At 38.0% G+C, this 21,781-nt stretch overlaps 1 protein-coding gene across 3 annotated transcripts; it reads left to right on the top strand.

Moving 5' to 3' along the window:
• The first annotated feature begins 364 nt into the window (after positions 1-364).
• Positions 365-20,362, top strand: LOC110679441 (protein AF-9). 3 transcript variants are annotated; one of them, XM_021854022.1, is made up of 4 exons: positions 365-541; positions 807-1,123; positions 16,783-17,003; positions 17,076-20,362. In XM_021854022.1, exons 3-4 carry the CDS (start codon positions 16,823-16,825, stop codon positions 19,451-19,453), a joined length of 2,559 nt encoding a protein of 852 aa, XP_021709714.1. In that variant the 5' UTR covers positions 365-541; positions 807-1,123; positions 16,783-16,822; the 3' UTR covers positions 19,454-20,362. The 3 variants fall into 3 exon arrangements, with proteins under 3 accessions (XP_021709714.1, XP_021709716.1, XP_021709713.1); XM_021854024.1 differs by lacking the exon at positions 807-1,123; XM_021854021.1 differs by having other exon boundaries at positions 365-1,123.
• Positions 20,363-21,781: the final 1,419 nt, after the last annotated feature.

Genomic DNA, 21,781 nt, shown 5'->3' with positions numbered 1-21,781 from the left:
GAAAGTTACTTACGTCGATTTGAAAAAGTAATCGAGAAATCTTCATACAACGAGCAAGAGATTACATTGATTGATTTGAATACTGAGAAATAAAAATCAAAAATGTGGTGAACAATATTTAAATCGAATTTTCTCAGAACAATCAATCTGAGGATTTGATAAGGTATGATAATTTTTTTCACATCGATACATGGAGCGGTTCTTGAGATTTGCTTCTTCAAATTATAATGACGTCCCATGAGGCCTTAATCATCAGCTATTCCATTCCCACCTTCTTACCTTTATATTAATCTTGAATATTCGTCATACAAAACAAAACTGGCAGCACTGTAGACGTCCACCGTCTCAGCGTGAGTTCTCAAACCCCTCAGCCAGAGTCGCGAGTGGCGGAGTACGTGCAAAATGTAGGTCCACTGGATCGTTCCAGATTCTCCCAATAAAATCGTGAAAATCCGTTGATAATCGATCTGAAAACAATCGCATCGGGCGCCTCTCGTGTTAATCGCATGCAGTTCATTGAAAACGGTGTAGATTTCTAGCGGTAAGTTCCCGCAAAAAGTGACTAACCACTTGAAGAAAGTGTTCGACTTTTCACTTCGGCTCCTAGGATTACACACACAAGCTCGGGCTCCGCTTCGGATAGATAGTGGAAAAGGGTGTTTTGGTGCACCTGCGGCGGGGGTGGAAGGTGTGTGCAAAGTGTGTGCGAGTGCCGTGAGTTCTCATTCGAGCCGCGGCGGGAATCGAATTTCGTTGAATAAAATGCGCTGAACGGTGCACTCATCGCGATTATCGGCCATCATCAGTGTGTGTGTGAAGCGCTGGTGTTTGTTTTCCTTTTGCGGTCACCACTGTGCGCTCTTCTGGATGGATAGACGGAAAAGGCGTCGCAAACCGCAAACATAACGCGATAATAGAATGCTGAATTTTGCCTACCAAGTGCTAGAATCTTTATAAACAGTGAAAAGTGCAAATTTTGATCAAGCTGTCCCTCGATTAGTTTTCGACAATCTTACAAGAAACAGTCATCATTTTACGTGGCAAAGAAAATCAACGCTGATGCTGTTTATAGCCCCGAGGGATTACACAACAAAGTCTTCAACTGTCAAAATCATAAAATAAGGTAAATATATGGATTTTTAAACTTAAGCATCATAAATTCACCCACAATAAACGCAAAATCACTTTTGTGTTATGTCGGTTGTTCATGCACTTTACATTGTTTCAATAGAGAGGCTTATTCAGCTATGGAATTCAATATTATCAATTTCGGCTATTGATTTAACCATCGTGAGTAAAAGGCAACACAGGCGTTCCACAATTGGGGAATGTGCGTTTCATTTTGTAGAAACAACAAGCTGTACTCCAAATTCAAAAAAGCTTCAATAAAAAAATTGTTTTCCAATGTAAATTTTTAAACCATTCTTTTAGAATAAATAAATAAATCGCGCTTTATTTAATCATGAAATTTTCCAGAAATCCCCAGGCTTCTATAACAATCATTCTCAGGATTAAGTGATAACGGTAATCAGGACTATTAGGGTTGTACCTGAAAAAGCCTGGAATGTCATCATTTTCAAAAATCTTCTGCAGACTCCCTTTACATTTGAGCCGCATGACCGACACAGCCATAACAAAATAATATTAAATTTTAAAATTAATAAATTTCGATTACAGTTTCAAATACCTGCTCCACGTATTAAATCAAAATCGAGCAACTGCAAAATGCAAAGCATTCTCACTATACAATATCAAATGTTATTACAATATTTTATTAAAAGTTAAATCGATAATAGATGTCTTAATAGATGTGAACTGATTTTATCTATTGCTGTTTGCATTTGACATGCAAATCTTATCTAAGGACCTTAAATGGGTAACACAAAGTTATCAAAAGACACTTAGAAACCATGATTCATTTCACCGCCAACCTTCGCAAAGAAATCACTCTATTCTTGTTTTTTTCACATTCTCTCCTTCTATAACTTTTAGGTAATTTTGATTATCTTCATTTAATGACCACCCGTTGTCCATCGTTCAGCTCTTGCAGTAGGAGCTTCAACCATAGAGCTTTCTGTGCCGACTCAGCCAATGTGATAAACTCTGCCTCCGCTGTTGATAAAGCTGCACAAGTTTGTTTTCGGCAAGCCCAGCTTACCTCTCCTCCATTCACATTGAACGCGAACCCGCTGTGCGATCTTCGATCATCTTGGGTTTCCGCCCAGTCTACATCCGAATAACCAATGATGGTCCCGGTCTTACCTTTCTTGCTCAGTCGAAGTCGATAGTTGATTGCCCTGTTGAGATACCGCACTACATGTTTTATCTCGTTCCAATCATCTTACGTGGCACGATTTGTTTTCCTGCTCAGGATCGATACAGATGTCGGAATGTCGGGCCTAGTGTTCACAGCTATGTACAAAACTTGCCCGATCAACCTCTGCACAGTGGGACGGATTGGGGTTTTAGGGGGAAAGATGGAACTCACGCCTTCAATTGTGAGTTTTCTTAAAAATGATGTTCTACAAAGTTGTTTCTATTATAAAAACAATTTTTTTGGTCGGAACGAAAATTAGGGTGGCCCTTTGTAAAAAAAGATAACCATCCAAACTTTTTTATTTTAAGGAATATTGAAATAGTTTGTTCTACAAAGTTGAAGATCGGAAAATTTTAAGCTGTTTTGACAAAAAAAGTTTTTTCCTAGCTCAAAAATTGACCGTTTTAGAGCATTTTTCGCTATTGATGTAGGGTGGCCCTTCAAAAATAGGTTTTTGTGTGTTTTTTTAGATTTCTCAGCAAAGTTGTCTTCCCTTCATCTTTAGAGCCGATTGAGACGCATGTTTCGAGGTCTGTACAATTTTGTAGGTGATAGTTATAAACATTTTTCATATAAAACAAACGTCAAAAGAGTTCAGCAATAAAAATAAGGAGAAAAGTCTTTTGAAAATAAATTCTAAATTTACCGCACGGTTGAATTTCCCGGCATGGCTCCTCCCAAACATCCAAGTACTTCTGTTTTGGGATTTGTCAGGCTTTTTGGGAAACATTCTGATTGGAAGTTACGAATGCTTAATTGATGCAAATCCGTTTACAAGTAATTTGTCCACCGTAGGAGATATATCGTATCTGAAACGGTATATTACTAAAGTACGATTCCTGATTATGACGCTGACTTTCAAGCCTAGATTAAGGAGAATAACTAAATGCATTATTTGCATGTTTAGATGTTTTGACTAATTAAGGCTATAATTTAGAGATAGTTAATTTGAGAGTTCTTTTAAAAATCTGTTATTAACGGTTATTAACATATGAACCAGTCATATCGTTAGCAAACAGATCCACCGAAGAATAATACGATTTTTATTCACATTTTCAAGCTATCGTCATGTCAACACATTTTTCTTGTTTTCCCAGCTAAACCAACATATAGAAAATGTTTTTTTTTTTTTGTTATTAAGAAGTCTTTAACTTTTCATCAGAAAAAAATGTATCAATATTCTTTTTTTTTTGGCATTGCGTCCCCGCTGGAACAGATCATACTTCTCAGGTTATTGTTGTTAAGAGCACTTCCACAATTTAGAACTGAGAGCTTTCTTTGCCATTTTTGTCATTTTGCATTCGTGTATCGTATATATTAGTATCGATGATACTTTATGTCGAAGGAAGTAAATTAAACTTTCATTACGAAAACACTCTTGTATCTATTTGTTTCCATTAGCTATATCTTTTATGTTTGCGTTTCAATTAGCTCGAAAAGTGATGGGAAGACAGTTTTGCTGAGAAACTTGAAATAATAAAAATAAAACACAACAACCAATTTTTGAAGGGCCACCCTACATCAATAGCGAAAAATGCTCTAAAACGGTCAATTTTTGAGCTAGGAAAAAACTTTTTTTGTCAAATCAGCTTAAAATTTTCCGATCTTCAACTTTGTAGAACAAACTATTTCAATATTCCTTAAAATAAAAAAGTTTTGATGGTTATCTTTTTTTACAAAGGGCCACCCTAATTTTCGTTCCGACCAAAAAAATTGTTTTTATAATAGAAACAACTTTGTAGAACATCATTTTTACGTAAAATCACAATTGAAGGCGTGAGTTCCATCTTTCCTCCTAAAACCCCAATCCGTCCCACTGTGCTCTGGTACTCGCCAATATTTGCAAAAGGGGTTCTGTCGTTTTCGTTCTTGATATCTCCAAGATCTAAGGGAGTCTTCGAAACTTTAGCATCAGTCAAACCGCTTGTTTCGATCACCTCTCGAATGTTCTTTCGCTGATTCAAGAGGTAATCAGTGGTGGAAAGAATCATGCCGTTTACGCAAAGGGCCCATTCACAAATTTCATAACGCTAAAGGGGATGGGTGGGTGTCCTTGAGATGTTACAGCTCATACAAAATTTGAAAAATATCCATACAAAACGCGTTACGAGGGGGTGGATGGGTATCAAAAATGACCATTTTGGCGTTATGAAATATATGAATAAACCCAAAATGAACCAATATTAAGCAGGATCCACGCTCACGAACCAACAGCGACCGATTTGGTCATAGATTGTTGCATCGGAGAACCAGAACAAAACAAATGTAAAAAGAGCGTGATTTCTGGATGAGCAGAGTCTGCTCACAGTCGTTCTTTTTCCGTTCATAGCTATTTTTGTGAATAATTTTCTGGATTATGATTATAATAGATAGATTACAAACTAATGTGCGAAAGTATTGAGAAAATTGATTATATCATAAGGAATCGGACGCGTGATTGCATGTCAAAATAAAATGATTTTTTTTAAGGCACTTTGTGCTCGTGGCGGGGGCACTTTGTGGAGCGGTTGGCAATCGAACCCATGTCCTTCCGCTTATGAAGCGAAAGCGTAACCTCAAGGCTATAGACCCCCCGTTAAAATAAAATAAAATGATGCGATGCCCTTTACAGTATTATGTATTCGAGCGACCGTGAGCAAAGAAAGCAAGAACGCAATCGCATAAAATGAACCACCGATGCGGTAGCATTTTTCTGGTGTGCATGAACAGACTCTGTTCACCGTTTTACAGCACTGGAGGTAAGCACTTTGACGATCCTTTTCGACTTCCATTCCCCGGTAATATCGGATGTCATTCAGTTCGCTGATCTGAAATGATTTCTTCAGCCTTCCGACAAGCGTCTCGGATCTTCGCTCACCACCACCAGATCGTCAACATATACAAGCACGTAACATCATCGTCCTTTGAGCTGCTTCTGGTACAAGCACAGAACTGATAGACATCGCTGAAATTGCTGCCGTTCTAGTTCTTCGTTCAGTCTCTGATTCCACGCTCTAGCCGCTTACCTTGTTTTCGCTTCCCTTCTGTTCAAATCCAAATGGCTATTTCGTTTAATTTTGTTCACCCACTTCCTTCATACAGCCTTACGTCCTGGAGAGAGATCAACCAACGGAAGGATGGCAGTACCACACGCTTCAATTTTCATTGTTTCCTTGTTGGCAGCTACAACAATCTCGTTTTCACGATGCACGTCTTTTAGCAGCTCCAGGTCCCGGGTCATGTGTCTGATTGCAACCTGAGTCCAGGTACCACTGGTTCTTGCACTGACTTTGAATCGTCGACAACACCGTGCAGAAAACATCTGCTTTTTTGTAGGCTTGATTACGCGGACAAAACTTCGCTGTGTGGCCGAATTTGCTCTAGTTCCGGCACTGCGGACCTTTGCGCTGATGACATAGTAAGGGCGCGGCCAGGGTAGACGCGAATTGCGAAGCGAAACGAAAATTGCACGAGAAGGAATAACAAAAAATTAATAATGAAATCAAGCATAATTTTTCAAATCGGCGTAACTAACACTCGGAAGGTTTCGAGAAAAATGCGATGCAATATATTGTAAAGCATTTTAAATCCTGTTTAAAATGTTTTGCATATTTTCTATTGCTGTGTCTACAATAAGTTGAAAAAAGAACACTGTTTCTAACCACCATTAAAAATTTCGATTTGTTTTGAACTAGATTGACAAACTGGTAAAAATATCGAATAAACCCTTTTGTTTTGTGCTGCTCACATACACCATGATGGTTCGTCGATATCATACCTTGATTGATACATACACCTTGCTTGATGCGTCGTTTTGACAGTTCGTGTTGCACATGCGTCACGTCATATACACCAGTATTGTTTTGAATTTGCACATACACCGGTTTGCAAATTCCCATAAAACCTAATAAAGTTGATTAATTCGTCAGTTTCTACGTTCAACTACAACGAATATTGGTTTCAGATTGTTTCTTATTTCAACTCGACTAACATGAGCACCGGACGGAGCCGTGAGTAACCTAAGTAGAAGAAGAACAGTTCTTGTGAGAAATTTGGTGAGAAATATTGTCTAGAACCAAATACTGATGATGTTCCACATCAGTTTGCCAAACCGTCAGCTGTGGGAATCCGAATCTCTCGATTTCCAACCTGTTTAGTGATTCAGAAACAGTATGACGTATCTGCTGATTGAATTTTCATGTTTTGGTTCTGCATATAGGTCGTTTTACTATGAGCATATGTACGGTGTATGTGCTAGCATGAAAAATGTTGACAGTTGAGTCGCTTTGAAAATGTAGGGTGTATGTAGCCAAATTAAAAACATTGAGTAATGCGCACATAGGACATAATTGAAATTCATTTTGAAAAATCAAAAAATGGTTTTAGAAATACTTTTTTAGACTCAATATGTAGATCATGCGCCCATGCAAAGCAAATCTCGATTTGTTTATTTTTGCAGATACGTCGGATTGAAGAATTATGCTTGAAATGTCAAACACCAAAGGATTTTCGCGTCGCTTCGCGTGACGCGTCTACCCTGGCCGACACCTAACGCCTGTACGTGCGTGAACGCGTCGCGGTCAAAGGATTTCCTATTTGGGCCTGTTTACAAATTTCATAACGCTGAAGGGGGTGGGTGGGTGTCGTAGATATGTTACAGCTCATAAAAAAATCGTGGGATATTCGTACAAAAAGCGTTACGAGAGGGTGAGTAGATGTCAAAAATGGTAATTTTTTGCGTTATGAAATTTGTGTATGGATATAGAAAAAGTCAGTTGAAGTCTTTGGAAAGAATCAATAAAAAAAAAACCTGGAAAATTATGTATAAAATATCGGGAAAACCGGGAAAAAAGCGGGAATTTCAAAATCGAAATTTGGTGGCCACTCTGGAATGAGGTATATTTCATAATACATAACTAACATTCAACATTAGCAGCCGTTTCCGCTACAACAAAAAGCACTCTTTGTCTTCGCCTTCTTTGAGAAAACTCTTACCGCGCTTGATATTCCCGCATTTGAACAAAGAGAAATGATAATAATAGTTCATGCAAAACAACGCACTTCATTGATTATGCCTGTGTTTTTGTTCATCATAGTGATGGAAATCCAAACACGACGACATTGCAAACAAAATAGCAGTCTTCAGTTTACACTACATTGAAATTTAAATATTTGTGTGTTCCAAGATAAGATTGTTTGAATAATTTTGCGAGTATTGACATATCTCTGAAAATTGAAGGAATAGCTTCATGGTATCTTCAGCAAAGTTATAGATTTCAACAAGTTTGCTCTAGTTTGAAAAGTTGACGTATATAAGAGATAGACTTAAGTCTTTCATATTTCGAGAAAAACTGTGAATACTTTTTCGTCATTATTGTCAAATCGTTATAACTTTTGAGCTTGTGAATGGACAAAAAAAAACAAAAATATATGTTGAAATTTAAGTTCAGGTTGCAGTGGGCCGCTGTAATATGTTTGGCAATCACGAAAACGCATCTTGCACTACACTGCCCGTATACCTACTAATACGCATAGCAGAGAAGGCGAAGTGCAGTACGCGAGAAAGATAGTAGCATACACCAGTATTGTCAAAGTAGCAAAGAGAAACAACTCGTGATCGTTCCCGAACCGAACGGAGCAAAACAGACAGTGGAAAAATTAGCTAAGGCGTTCACGTTTGTTTTGATGAAGTGTGTGCACTTCGCTCCGCAGTTTTGGAAGTTTAGTCACCGTATAGACCCAGCGGCATTACTATCCGGTCATCGACATACTTTCTTCGTCTTCGCATTACTGAACAGCCCAGCTACCAGCAGGTAAGAGATGAAGTATTTTCTTCGCCCCAGCCCCAGCTCTCCTTTTCTATTGAAGATAGCTATACACATCCATATAGACAGTCACTACACCGCAGCACCGAGAAATCGTCGTCTTCAAGTTTGCAGCAGCTCAAGCAACAACACCGCCTTATCGATTTATGTTAGATATCTTTTTGTATACCCCTTTGCTTCCCCTAAACGCATAACCGGCTCATATGGATTTCCTATCCAACACATATTTTTATCAGAAAATTCTTGTTTTCATCTTTACTTTATTAGGCATTCGCAAATTAACACAATAAGGGTATTCACTTAAAGTAGCGTAATCTCCAATTTTGCGTAACTTCAGCTTTGAAACTTTTCAAATGAAATATTCCTAATTTGATGCGGTGGAATGTCAAATGTGTTAATTATGATCTAGTTGTCCACAGCTCTAGCCACTGCATCGCGCTGTAAACATCAAAAATTTGTGCCAAAATCTGAGTTTCCAGGTCGAAATTTTGAAGAATTTTCGGGATTATTGAGGCTGAATTTAGCAAATTAATAACGTATTGATCTTACTAATGGATGTTAATCATTCAACTGAGGCAAATGTATATTAGCGCATCAGCATTTTACTTACAGAAAGCCATATTTGATGTTTGGAGGTTTCATATAAGACTGATTTCACCAGGTCACCTGCAGATGATTCCGAATCATGCAATGGAAAGATAGCCCATTTATCCTAAGAAGTGCCCTACTTTGCATTCAATTCTAAAACGGTTTCAAACCACTGAAGTCAGTTTATTGTTTGTCTTCACCCAATTGTGTGAAGTAAAAAGGCCAAACTTTGCCCCTAAGATGAACCTAAGATGTTAATGAAAAAAAAATATTCAGAACAAATTCCACGTTTCCGAAGTCGCTGAACCTATAGTAAAATAACTCGAGGTATTCAGTTCTCCACCAGGACACATAGTTTTAGATCGAAATAAAACTCTCATTGTCTGTGAATTTGCAACCGTTTTGCAACTTAAATTTCAGGTTACTAGTACCAATTCGTCTTGCATCCGGCTTTTCCGTATCCGGTCTAAGAAAACAAATTATTGACATTTGTCAGTTTAACAAAGCGTTCTTGGATTGATAAGCCGTTGAATTTGACAATCCGAAATGTTTCATTTGCAGTTTTTTACAAAGTCATGAAATATTTAGTTAATCATTTAAGCATGACTTACGCAGTGTTGTACGCTGTTAAGTGAATACCCCTAATGTGTTCCAATATGTTGCGAAGATATACGAAGTTAGTGCAGTCTCATGTTGAAAAATAAAAGCATATCTGTCTCTATATTCTACCATTTGAAGTTTATTTATAACGATATCCAGTTAACTCTTTTTAATGGACTCGAATCCTCTGAGCAGATTTTCAATAGAGAAACTAAAAAGTAGATTGGAGTACCTTGTACCTTTTAATTCCGAAATAAATGCTTATCTTTGACAGACACGCGTATTTCAACTACCACTTGCGGTCTTCTTCAGTGTCAGTTACTCGTATCCACTTGAGTGGATACAAGTAACTGACACTGAAGAAGACTGCCAGTGGTAGTAGGGTGGGGCTTATTTCCAAAAATCTTCCGTAGTCAGGATTTACAAAGTGGAAAATGATCATCGGTCCCAAAATAACATCCTGTGAAAAAATGAGAATTTTTGGTGAAGGTTTAGAGGTGGCGCAAAGGGCGTAAGTGCAGTTTTCCCATATTAGTGAACTCTGAAAAAATTTGCTCTGGTATGCTTTTCAGCTTGTTTTGGTGATTTTAAGACCCTTAAGGGCAAAAAATCACCTCAAAATTGCGATATCTCCACTCCTTTAGATGATTTTGACGAAATATATTTTTTGCAATTTCTCATCGTAATAGGCTGTTTTTCATCGCGCCAATCTGTCATGAAACGGCCTACTTTCCTGCACTGAAGTATGCAGTGCGGGAATAGTCATTACCGAACTGAAACCAGTGCTGTAATGATTCATTACGCAACGCTTTCTCATTGCGCAACTGTTTTGAGTTGCATAATGAATCATAGCACCACAATTTTTCAGAAATTATAAAATAATGGTGAATGCATTCCGATTTAATTTCTGATACACTCGGCAAGCCTCGTAGGATAAATTTACGACTCGTGCTGTAAAAATCATCATTCTGCAACTTGTTCCGTAAACTACTATTATGCATGCGATTTTTGGCCCTTGAATAGGTTACGCTGGCTGATTATTATGAACCCGAATATGCATATGAATAGCTGGGGAGAGTTCCTATGCTAGTAGAATGGAACAAAGAGCAAAGAAGATTGAGAGAAAGAACAAAGAACACAGAAGAATGTAAGGTGGAGTGGGTTAAACAGGTGGGAGGGTGACTGGGGAATCTAGAAAACGATGATTATATTTATTGACTTCATTTTTTTCATTTTTTTTCTCGGGGATGGGATTTGATCCCAGATCCTCAGCGTGAAAGGTGTGTGTTCTAACCACTACACCAGGTCCGACCCCTTGACTTCTATTTAATATTACCTACTTCAGAAATATTTCGAGCAATTTTTCTTCAAGTAGGGGAAGAGCACCAATTTTTTAACCATCTCTAGTTTTCGATCCATGTATACGATTTTATTGGAACTTATTGCAACTTTATACGACTTTATGGAAAAATTTCAATAAAGGCTAAAATGTCCTTAATTCCATGCGAAGTTTCATCATTATTCTCCTGATAGATATAGATAAATGCACGTCACTTTAGTGCTTTAGTTCAATAATCGTTTGGTTGTTTTTTTTTTTCTGAATGATGATAGCAATATATCGAAAGGGCCCGTTGCAAAATATACATCCTGGAAATTCAGCCTCACGCAATATCTATTAAATTCATAACTAATTTATATAATTATTTATACATACATGTGAAAATTCCTTCATGTAGCTCTGTCCTAAAAAATATGTTTCAGAACTGTGACGACTTAATTTTGGTTTTATTTGAGAGGTTTTCAACCTGAAGTGCTTTATCTTTTGCACCCTATAGAAGCTCGTGCACTAATTTGAATTTTGACTACCGATTTTTTTCCTTCTGCTGTTGTTTATACACATCAATTTTAAATACAGATGTAGAACGATGTATTGAACTTCATCTGCATTTTCGTTTGTCCGAAGTTATGTTGAAGGTGTTGTGGCGAAAGTGAAGACTTGGAACCCCAAACGCAATTAATTGCTGAAATGGCATCATAATCCAGAAATTCCTGTGGAAATGCTAACAAGAAGTGTTATTGCTGGAAAGCAAAAATCGTTTATGGATTTACCTAATAAGGATATATCGTGTGGAATCAAAATCCGAACACCTAAGATATGAATCTAAACCCTTCCACTTCATATAAAACTCCTTCTATTTGTATGAAGTGTACGGATTTTGAGCCTGTATGGATTTGGGCCCCTCTGTAATTTCTTTCATTATAATCTGCAATTGCTGGAGTTATATCAAACGGACATTCTAAAATACTAAATGAGTGTTAAACTTGCATATAATCACATCTCATACATCCAACCAAGATATTTTCACGGCTCCATAGTTGATTCTAATATAATATTATCAGTTACACCCTCCCCCCCTGTTTAAACCACCCCACCTTACATTCTTCTGTGTTCTTTCTATCATTCTTCTTTGCTCTTTGTTCCATTCTACAAGCAAAGGAATTCTCCCCAGCTATTCTTATTCGGGTTCATAGTAATCAGCCATTGTAACCTATTCAAGGGCCAAAAATCGCATGCATAAAATATATTTCGTCAAATATCATCTAAAGGAGTGGAGATATCGCAATTTTGAGGTGATTTTTTTGCCCTTAAGGGTCCCAAAATCACCAAAACAAGCTAAAAAGCATACCAAAATTTTTCAGAGTTCACTAAAATGGGAAAACTGCACATACGCCCTTTGCGCCACCTCTAAACCTTCTCCAAAAATTCTCATTTTTTCACAGGATGTTATTTTGAGACCGATGATCATTTTCCACTTTGTAAATCCGGACTGCGAAAGATTTTTGAAAATAAGCCCCACCCTACAGTGGTAGTCGAAATAGGGTATAAGCACCGGTTTTGGCCATACGCCAGTTGTAGCCATAGTGGATTATTATACACCGTTTTACATAGCCAATCAGCATGAAACCTTTTGTGTTCAGTAGATCACATTCATATGATAGAGCTACATTCATTTACTCGTCCTAATTGATTCAAAACATAAGAAAAACAATTCATTTTCCTTATAATTTAAACTCTCATACACCTACTTTGGCCACTCTCATAAGAAATCAATGTGATTGACCAATTTAGGAACCGAAGTTAAGTCTCTGGCCAAAACTTGTTGCGGTAGCCTATATATGACCAACGATATTTTCGAAGCGAAACGATGGTTTAGCTCAGTTTAGATATTTACACACATAAGATGGATTGAAAGCTTGCATTTGACATAGTTCTAGTATAAATACGGCTTCCTATATAATTTTTATTGGCATTTTCTCTTAGACTGGCCAAAACCGGTGCTTTCACCCTCGTGTCTGTCAAAGATAAGCATTTAGGGCAGAATTAAAAAGTACAAGGTACTCCAATCTACTTTTTAGATACCCAGTTAGTTGAATTCTACATCGGGTTAAGAAAACGTACAGATATGGTATTGAGAAACATTGGGAGATGGTAAAAATTTCAACTTACTGTCGAAAAAAGCTAAAAGTTGTAGTTATTTATGCTACAATTACTATTCAAAACTAATTCACAGTGTTTCGTGTGAAAATTAAACATAATGATATTAAAAAATAAATAAACTGTCAAATCCCATACCAGCTACAAAACGTGAAATATGTTCAAGCTAGTTATATTTTTTGACGATTAGTATTGCCAGAATTAGTAGTCTGAGAGTGGCGTGTAGAACTTTACTAGAAATTTATGAACATTCGTATGAGAAAACAAACTTCAAATTTAAGAGACATTTTCCCAATGCCAGCTATTTTCCTATCAGACGAATATGCTTTTATGGGCAGTTCGGTGGAGTCTCAATGTGTTTTTTTTTGTTTTTCTTCTCAACTGACTGGTCTTCCGTTTCGGAAGATGGCAACCTGCTTGCTTGTGTTGCCGCATTATTGGGGCGGTTGTCTCAAAGCAGGTTTTGTTAGCTGCACCAAGTGTGAAGGCATTTAGCTTGTTGGCAAAGAGGGTTGCCGGTCCCCTTCAACGAGGTGTCTATTCGGCGAAGTTGTTTTTGTTTTTGCCGTTGCGTTTGAGATGCACTGGCGTTTGTTGTTGTTTTGCGTGATTCGAATGTTGTTGCCTTGCCATTTGCATATAGCCTCAGGCGAGAATAATGGCTCATGCATGCCCGTACGCTGATGACTGTGGCTTATGTCGCTAATTTGTTTTCGTCACTGATGATGCGCATAGAGGTACCAGTGTCAAGGATTTTCTCTTCGTGCATACCTTTATCAATGCTCATGTCATTAACTTTACCAGAGTCTTAAACATCAGAAAAAAAGCAAAAAAATGCTAATTTGTCGTTTAGTGCATAGTTTCCCAAACTATGAGTCGCAGTCCCCTTTAGACAAACGCTTTCTATGTGCTTCCAAAACTTTTTGAATCATTTGTCAACTAAAAATTCTTTGAACAAATTAAAAACAGAATAACTCACATGCAACATGGCTTTTTTGACATTACTCCTGAAATTGAAGAAAAAGCTTTTTGATCTTCAGCGAAATAGTAGATTTAGACGAGATAATCAAGTTTGTCAAAGACAATTTTTGTGTAGGGTAGGGTTTTCCTGTTTTCAGATAAATCGTTTTTAATTTTCGTCGAAAAAAATCACTTTAGTCTAATCGTTATTACGTTGGAATTCATGATTGGCAAAATTATTCAAAATTCAGGTTATGTCTGACATGCTGTGAAAATTTCATTTAAATTGGTTCATAAATAACTAAGATAACGGGGCCTTCCTTAGCCAAGGGGTTAGAATCCGCTGCTATCAAGCAAAGCCATGCTGAAGGTGTTTGGGTTCGATTCCCGGTCGGTCCAAGATCTTTTCGTAATGGAAATTTCCATGACTTTCGTGGGCATAGATAGTGTAATCGTGCTTGCCACACTAAACAGGATTTAAAATGTGTTACAATCACATTTTGCTCGAATCCTTCCGAGTGTTAGATACGCCGTTTTAAAAATTAATGCTTGAATCAAGTATAAATATGAATTTTGACATTAGATTTTGATGATGTATTCTAATAAGCCATTTTACGAGACGTTTCGGAACAGCTGATCGCCGAAACGGCGTCAATTGACAGGAGACCTGGGATTAAATCCAGCGTGATTTTCAACAACGCTTCATCTTACCAAACGTGGACATGGAGAAAATGACAAAAATGAGATCCAAAAATGTTCGTTACTGCAACATTACACCTAGTTATTGTATCAGCTACCTCTTTGTTACCCATATTGCACATAAAAAAGCACTTTTCTGATCAGAAATATTTTAATAATTTTTCTCCATTTAAGTTTTCGCCTGGATGAAAAGCTACGCTAGAGATGCGCACAGTCATGAACCATCATCATCGCGAAAACTGACGACGATGATTGAAAAATCCCAGGTCTCCTGTCATTTGACCAGGCTTCGTAAAATGGCTTATACCAAATTACTAGGGTAGAAGCACCGGTTTTGGCCATATGCCAGTTGTAGCCATAGTGGATTATACACCGTTTTACATAGCCAATCAGCATGAAACCTTTTGTGTGCAGTAGATCACATTCATATGATAGAGCTACATTCATTTACTTGTCCAAATTGATTCAAAACATTAGAAAAACAATTAATTTTCCTTATAATTTTAACTCCCATACACCTTATTTGGCCAGGGCACTCCTAATTTAACCACTCTCATGAGAAATTAATGCAATTGGCCAATTTAGGAACCGAATTTAAATCTCTGGCCGAAACTGGTTCCGTTGGCCTATATTGACCAACGGGATTTTCAAAGCGAAAAAATGGTTTTGGCTCAGTTTTGATATTTTACACATATAATATGGATTGAAAGCTTGCATTTTACATATTTGTTGTATAAATACGGCTTCCCATTCATTTTTTATTGACATTTTCTCTTAGGCTGGCCAAAACCGGTGCTTTTACCTTACGGCCAAAAAAAAAGAACAATTATTGTATGGAAAAATGACCACGAGGGGGAGGGGGTGGTCTGAAAATTCAAAAAAATGACCACTTGGTCAATAAACAGCCCCTAATGTGAAAAGAGCAATGGAAATCGATCATAAACAAATCAATGTCAATTTCTCGTCAATCGACTGTTTTTGAAAAATATAGAACCAGAGATTTTGTATTCCGAATTAAAGAAAATGAGAACATACAACTCTTTAGCAGCAAATCAGTAGCGGAATTGTGTTTTGTAGGCACTCATAATGTAAGCCGTAAAAGTTCCTTTACATACTGATAAAACATATTCCCTATTATAGTTATATAATCTGCTATATTCAATATTCATGTATAAATGCTAACGATTTTTCCTTAACTAAATAAAAAGATTCTTTGCGCAGTCGGAAATGAGCGAAAATGAAGAATCTGATTGATGATGATATCTGAAATCCTGGAAAGGGAAGGATTCCTGGCGATTTTTCGGCAAAACACCAGGGCAGAATGTTTGAAATATGTTTGTCGAGGTTTAGTCAAAGTTTGTGTTGAAAAATGAGGGAAAGTTTGATAAACAATGTTGGATCAAATTTTATGGATGAGGTATCTGAATAGTTTGGTTGAACCTCATGGCGTATGATTATGAGCGTATGAGATATTTTGATGAATAAAATCTCAAAATTGAGCAATCATGTCGTGTCCTGGACAAATAACTGTTAAGACTTATTTCGGATAACAGTACAAAATACCACTTTTTTATTCAATGAACGTATGTTAGTTTCAAGACATTTTTTTCCAAGTTTTCAGTTTTAATCACATTTTGGTCACTCTTTCGATTCACTTAAGTCACTATTATTTTGCTCTCTAGCTGCTACCAGCCTTGCGTAAAAGAATAACAATAATAACAAAAAAGCACAAATTAAATTATTTTACCAGCATTGTTTTGCCGTCTTTGGCTGTAATCTTCATCGCTCTGTAATTAGGTGTTTACAAAGGTGAATGAGTGACCTCTGGCGAGTTTTCGTTTTTTTATTCGTATTTGAGGGGCTGGCGCTGAACTATAGTTTTACCGATCAAGCTGAAATTTTGCACAGTGTGTCTTTAATTTATTTCCGGATTATTCATTGCCAGGTTCAAAGCAGGTTTTTACTATTCGAAGCTCAACACGACATAAAAAAAGCTCATCTCCCTTCAATGTTATGATTGAAATGTGTTTCAATTGAGTTATTGTTTATGGACAGGAAACTAATATGAAACAGTTGAAATCTACACCAACTATACTAGTGTTTCTCAAACATTTGAATTGTTTTTGTCCTCGCATACTAAAAGTCGTTGAGCCCCCACCTTTGACTTGCATCAAACTGTAATGGAAGGTGTGGAAATGAAAGAACATTCTTCAAGGGATTCATATTAAATTCTAATCAAAATCTACCTTATTCTAACAAATAGGTAAACTCAAATTCACCACTTAACACTTTCCCAATGTTTTTCATCATTTCCTCAGATCTACCAACCACTTATAATAACAAGCACCGGACAGCACAATGTCAGTAAAGGTGTGTTTCGAGATCGGCCATGAAGCATCATTGAAGGCTCGTACCACTCCGGAGGGCTACACCCACGATTGGGAACTGTTTGTGCGGGGCGTCGACGGAAGCGACATCAGTCATTTTGTGGATAAAGTTGTCTTCACACTGCACGAGTCTTTTCCCAAACCCAAAAGGGGTAAGTTGACATGAGTATTGCCTCTGGGTTTCCATCAAGGTATATTAATTTGTTTTTTTTTTGTGTTCACAGTGCTTAAGGAACCTCCATATGTGGTGAAAGAGCAAGGTTACGCCGGATTCATTCTACCGATTGAAATCTACTTCAAAAATAAGGGTGATGAACCGAAGAAAAAGGCTTTTTCATATGATCTGGATTTGCAATCCTTCAAGTTGCAGCGAGAGGAATGTATAATTGCGAACCCCTCGGATGATTTCAAAAGAAAACTTTTGAAAGGCGGTGGCACACTAATCAACAGCGGAATGCCATCTTCAGCTTCATCGGGCGATTACAAACGCCACAGTGGCAGTGTTAGCGGAGAGAAAACCAGCTCATCACAAGATAAAAAGTACAAGAAAAGTTCTGGGGACGATTCGAAGGTACAGAGCACATTCGCGACTTTATTCGGTCCGCCGATAACGAAAGGAAGCAGCAAGGTATCGCCTGATCCCGCTAAGCAGAGCTCTTCGTCGTCTAGTAAGACATCACCTAGTGGGGGAGGCAGCAGTGGCAGTAGCAAAAACCAACAGGCGAGCTCGAAAGCAGACAGATCCAGTTCAAGTTCTTCGAAAGATAAGGATAAAAGCGAAAAAGATAAAACGTCCAAGCATAAACACTCGAGTCCGAATAAGGAAAAAGAATCTAAAAAATCTTCAAGTAGTGAGGATAAACACAGCAAGGAAAAGAAAGACAAAAGTCATTCCAAAGAACGGGACAAAACAAAAGAGAAAAGTTCGAGTTCGTCTTCTTCGTTTTCCAAGCGCCCGCCAAGTCCCAAACGGAACAGTTCGGCGACGATCCCTGCTCCGACGATGACCAATAGTCCTTTGACAAAAAGGCATTCTTCGCCTTCTGTTCCGCCTGTCGCTACGGTGGCACCAGTGTCGAATAGTAGCACAAAACCAGAAGAAAAACCTTCTACTAAACATAGCGGGGAAAAAGAAAAGAAGAGGGAAAAGAAAGACAAGAAAAACTACGACAAAGATAAAGAGCGTAGCGAGAAAAAAGATCGTGATCAAAAGAAAGACAAAGAACACGAAAAAAGCATCACTACTACTTCCGATAAACCAAAATCGGATATAATTAAACCCAGTAAGTTAGACGCTGCAAAACTCGAGCAAAAGTTATTCTCTAAAGAGAAGAAAGTTCCCGAGGAGGTGCCCAAACCAACACATTTAGAGGTCCCTCCAGTACAGCAAGTTGTGGCGCCTCCACCGGTGCCGGAACCTACCAAGCGAGTAGATAAACCTGATGCTAAAGAAAAGGATAAAGAAGAACGAAAGCACAAACACAAGAAGAAAGATAAATCCAAAGATAAAGAAAAGGAACGATCTTCTAGCAGCAAAGACAAGAAAGAAAAGAAAGACAAAGATAAATCGTCCAGTAGTAAGCCAAGCTTTCCTACTCCTCCTGCTAAGGAACCGGAACCTGTCGTTTCACCTATAAAACCTGCAAAATTATCAGACCCAACCAAATCTCTTCAGCAAGAACGAGAAACTCAACCTCCGCCTCCTCCTAAGACCAACCCACTGAGTTCACTAGTCGAAGAACTTAGCGGAGAAAATAGCAGCGACTCCGAAGCAGACAGTCCTCCTTCGATAATTCAAGACAAAGATTCCGAAAACTCGAACAGCAGTATAGCCGACTTGATAGCAGCAAGGCCACCTTCAGCAGCATCCTCCAGCGCTTCCTCGAGTATTATTAAACAACCGGAACCTAGGCATGCTCCTGAACCACCCCCAATTATTGAACCCTCGAAACCGGAAAAGAGTCACCATAAGAGTAAAAAGGAAAAGGCGAAAAATACCTCGTCCGAAGGCAAAGAAGAAAGCAAGAAGCGAAAGCGGAAAAATAAAGATACAGAAGGTGAAAAAGAGAAAGACAAAAAATCTGCACCATCCGCGGCTGTAATCCGGAGGAGTCCCTCGCCTCCGACACCACCACCCACCCTCATGGAACCTCCGGTAAAAATCCCCAAGCGAGACGATTCTTACCCCAAGCGTGCGGAATCACCTGCAGCTGCAGCGAATAACAACAACCACTCGAAAATGCTTCCACCGGAAGACATTGGCACGACCTCCTCTTATTTCAATAACAACAACTCTACCGCTGTACCAATGGTTTCACCTGCACAACTTCCGCCTCCAACATCGTCCCAGCCGAATATCAACAGTTCCAGTGCCACCCCGATGACTAGTCTGTCCGGTGACTACATGTCGGAGCTCAAGGACCTGCAGCACAAAATCATGACCCTGCAGGATAATAACGAACTGCAGCGGGTCGTGGAGATGATTGCCGCCACCGGATGTTACGAGATTACCAGTGCAACCTTCGATTTCGACCTGTGCGCTTTGGACCGACACACCGTTCAACGATTGCAGGACTTTTTTGCGACGTCCTGTTCGTCTTGACAGTAAGTTCCTTCCAGCTCGCTGTGTAACAAACCTTAGTTTTAGTGTGGAGTTTTATCACTTTAGTACCACCACTCACAAACCGAAGATTTCCTTCCGTTTTATCATGTTTTTTTTCTGTAGATTATTGTGCTTTAATTTATGGTTTTATTTATTTCCGATACTGTTCACCGGATCTGTTGAAAGTTTTAAAGTCAATGACTTTCACCATTCCCCCTGATATGAATGATTCAAAATCTACTCGTTTAAGACATTCAGTAGATTAAAGTGTAAAACATTATGAAAAATTGTACAAAATAAATATGATCCTACAAAAGAATAATCTTTCACGCAATTCCGACTCCCAATCGGAACGCTGCAATGTATGTGTTTGTCAAGTGTGAGTCGTGCGAATGGAACTTGTGTTTGTACATAGCAAACGGTCATTAATCTCCCCTTGGTTATTACGTGTTCAAGCAGCACTGAACGTGGAGAGAGTAGTTTTTCAGTTGCAAATCAGCAAAATTGGGAAACATGGGAAACCAACAGGACACAGCACAGGTGGCATTATTAGATGATAAGTGAATGTGTAAAAGCTGTAATCGAATCGTATAATAAACGAGAGGAAGACGGAGGTGGTTAAATGGCTGTGAGTTTCTTGGATGGTTGACAATTGAAATGCTTGTTCGAATCGCTCGATTAGAAAAAAAATGATAGCTGAAAGGATTGGTGGTTTCCCCACTGAGCCAAATTCATTATCCAAGGAAGTCTCAAAGAACAGGTATCTGCAGAGGTTCTCTCATTTTTTCGAAATATTATTCCAAATTCCAAGCAACCTCTAGGCACTACCGCAGAGATTCACACGGAAATTTCTGGAAGGCATTTTTGTAGTTGTGGAACATCTGACCTCTCTTCCACAAACGAAAAAAATAAAAAAGCTATATTTGAGTATTTTTTAACTATTTTTTTTCTCTCTATTTCATTTGCTCCTTCTATTGTTGTCAGAGAGCGAAGCGCAAAAGAACCCAAAAACCCCAGCCTTAGTGCGTTACCTCAAATTTGAATTTGTGGCACGGTACTGAATGTTGAGTGAATTGATCTGACGATTGAGTGAGCCAGTAGGTGTTTTAAGCATAACTGCAAATGAAAACAACTTCAACCCCATTAACTCATAATTAGGTTAACGTACGAACCCCTCGATTTAAGCAGAATGAACTCACTTTTGAATATTTCATTCGTGTATAATTTTCATGAATTCCTTCACCAATTCCTCGAGAAAAGATCTGTGTCATTTGGAGGGGTTTGATTCTGAGCAGGGATTGAATCCTGAGAAAATTGAGAGAATCTCTCACGTATCGCTCTCTGTAACTATCATAACATGCTGCACATTATGAGAGACTGTTTATCGTATACTGCTACAAGTTTGATCAGATTGGGGGGATAGTACCGTGTACGCACCAAACTTTGCGCAGTTAAGAAATTATCATCGTATTTTTGCTTCAAATAAGGCTAAAATATGTATCTTTTTATTCAAACTTTTGCCAACGATAGGCTTTTAACCCTTCAATAGAATGCGTGTTTTTAAAAAAATAAAAATGATTCACAAAAAATTGAAAAAAAAGCAAAAGGTGATGCAATACCTTGTGCCTAACATTGCGCACACAATCTGAATTGTTTCTAACTTTGCGCATGATGTGCCTAACATTGCGCATGCCTTAAATTGCTCGTTTACTCTAAATAATTTTACTTTTTACTGGTTTCGTATTAAATAAAAAGGTTACAACTAATATGAGTTTCATTAAGAATTTTTTCCGTGAATTTCAATCTAATTTATTCAATCACCTCAAACATAGAATACCCACGAATAGTGATTTACTCTGTTCTTATTTTTTATAATACATATATTTACAAGATTACAATATAGTTTACAGCCGCAGCTAATAGGCATGTTATACGTTGCTTTATATAACTTATTCTCTTGTTTTTTTTTTTTAATTCCTAAACTGAGTGATGTATCGTTGATCTCTCGCGATTAATTTTTTTTTTATCTATTTGCCGCCAGTGTGGATATTCCATAATTGAACGCTTTTTTTCAGACAACTGGAGCTTGAATTATTGTCCTTCGACTGGAAAGCCAACCTTTGCGCTATCAATTATCCAAGTTTACAGTTATAGTCTCCTGTGTTAATACAGTGGATTTTCCGAGATTTTTCAATGCACACCTTGCCTTCAGCTTCATACAAAAGGTACTTTCAAGAATATTACATGTAGCCGCTTTTTTATGGATTGAGTGACCATTCCTGGAAGATCGGCAGATTTTGTCATTTGCAAGGACGTACATGTATTTAC

The sequence above is a fragment of the Aedes aegypti genome, chromosome 3, assembly GCF_002204515.2.
Source record: "Aedes aegypti strain LVP_AGWG chromosome 3, AaegL5.0 Primary Assembly, whole genome shotgun sequence".
NCBI classification, from domain to species: Eukaryota; Metazoa; Arthropoda; class Insecta; order Diptera; family Culicidae; genus Aedes; species Aedes aegypti.
The sequence above is the reverse complement of the archived record's forward strand: the minus strand, read 5'-3'. Positions and strand labels throughout refer to the sequence as shown.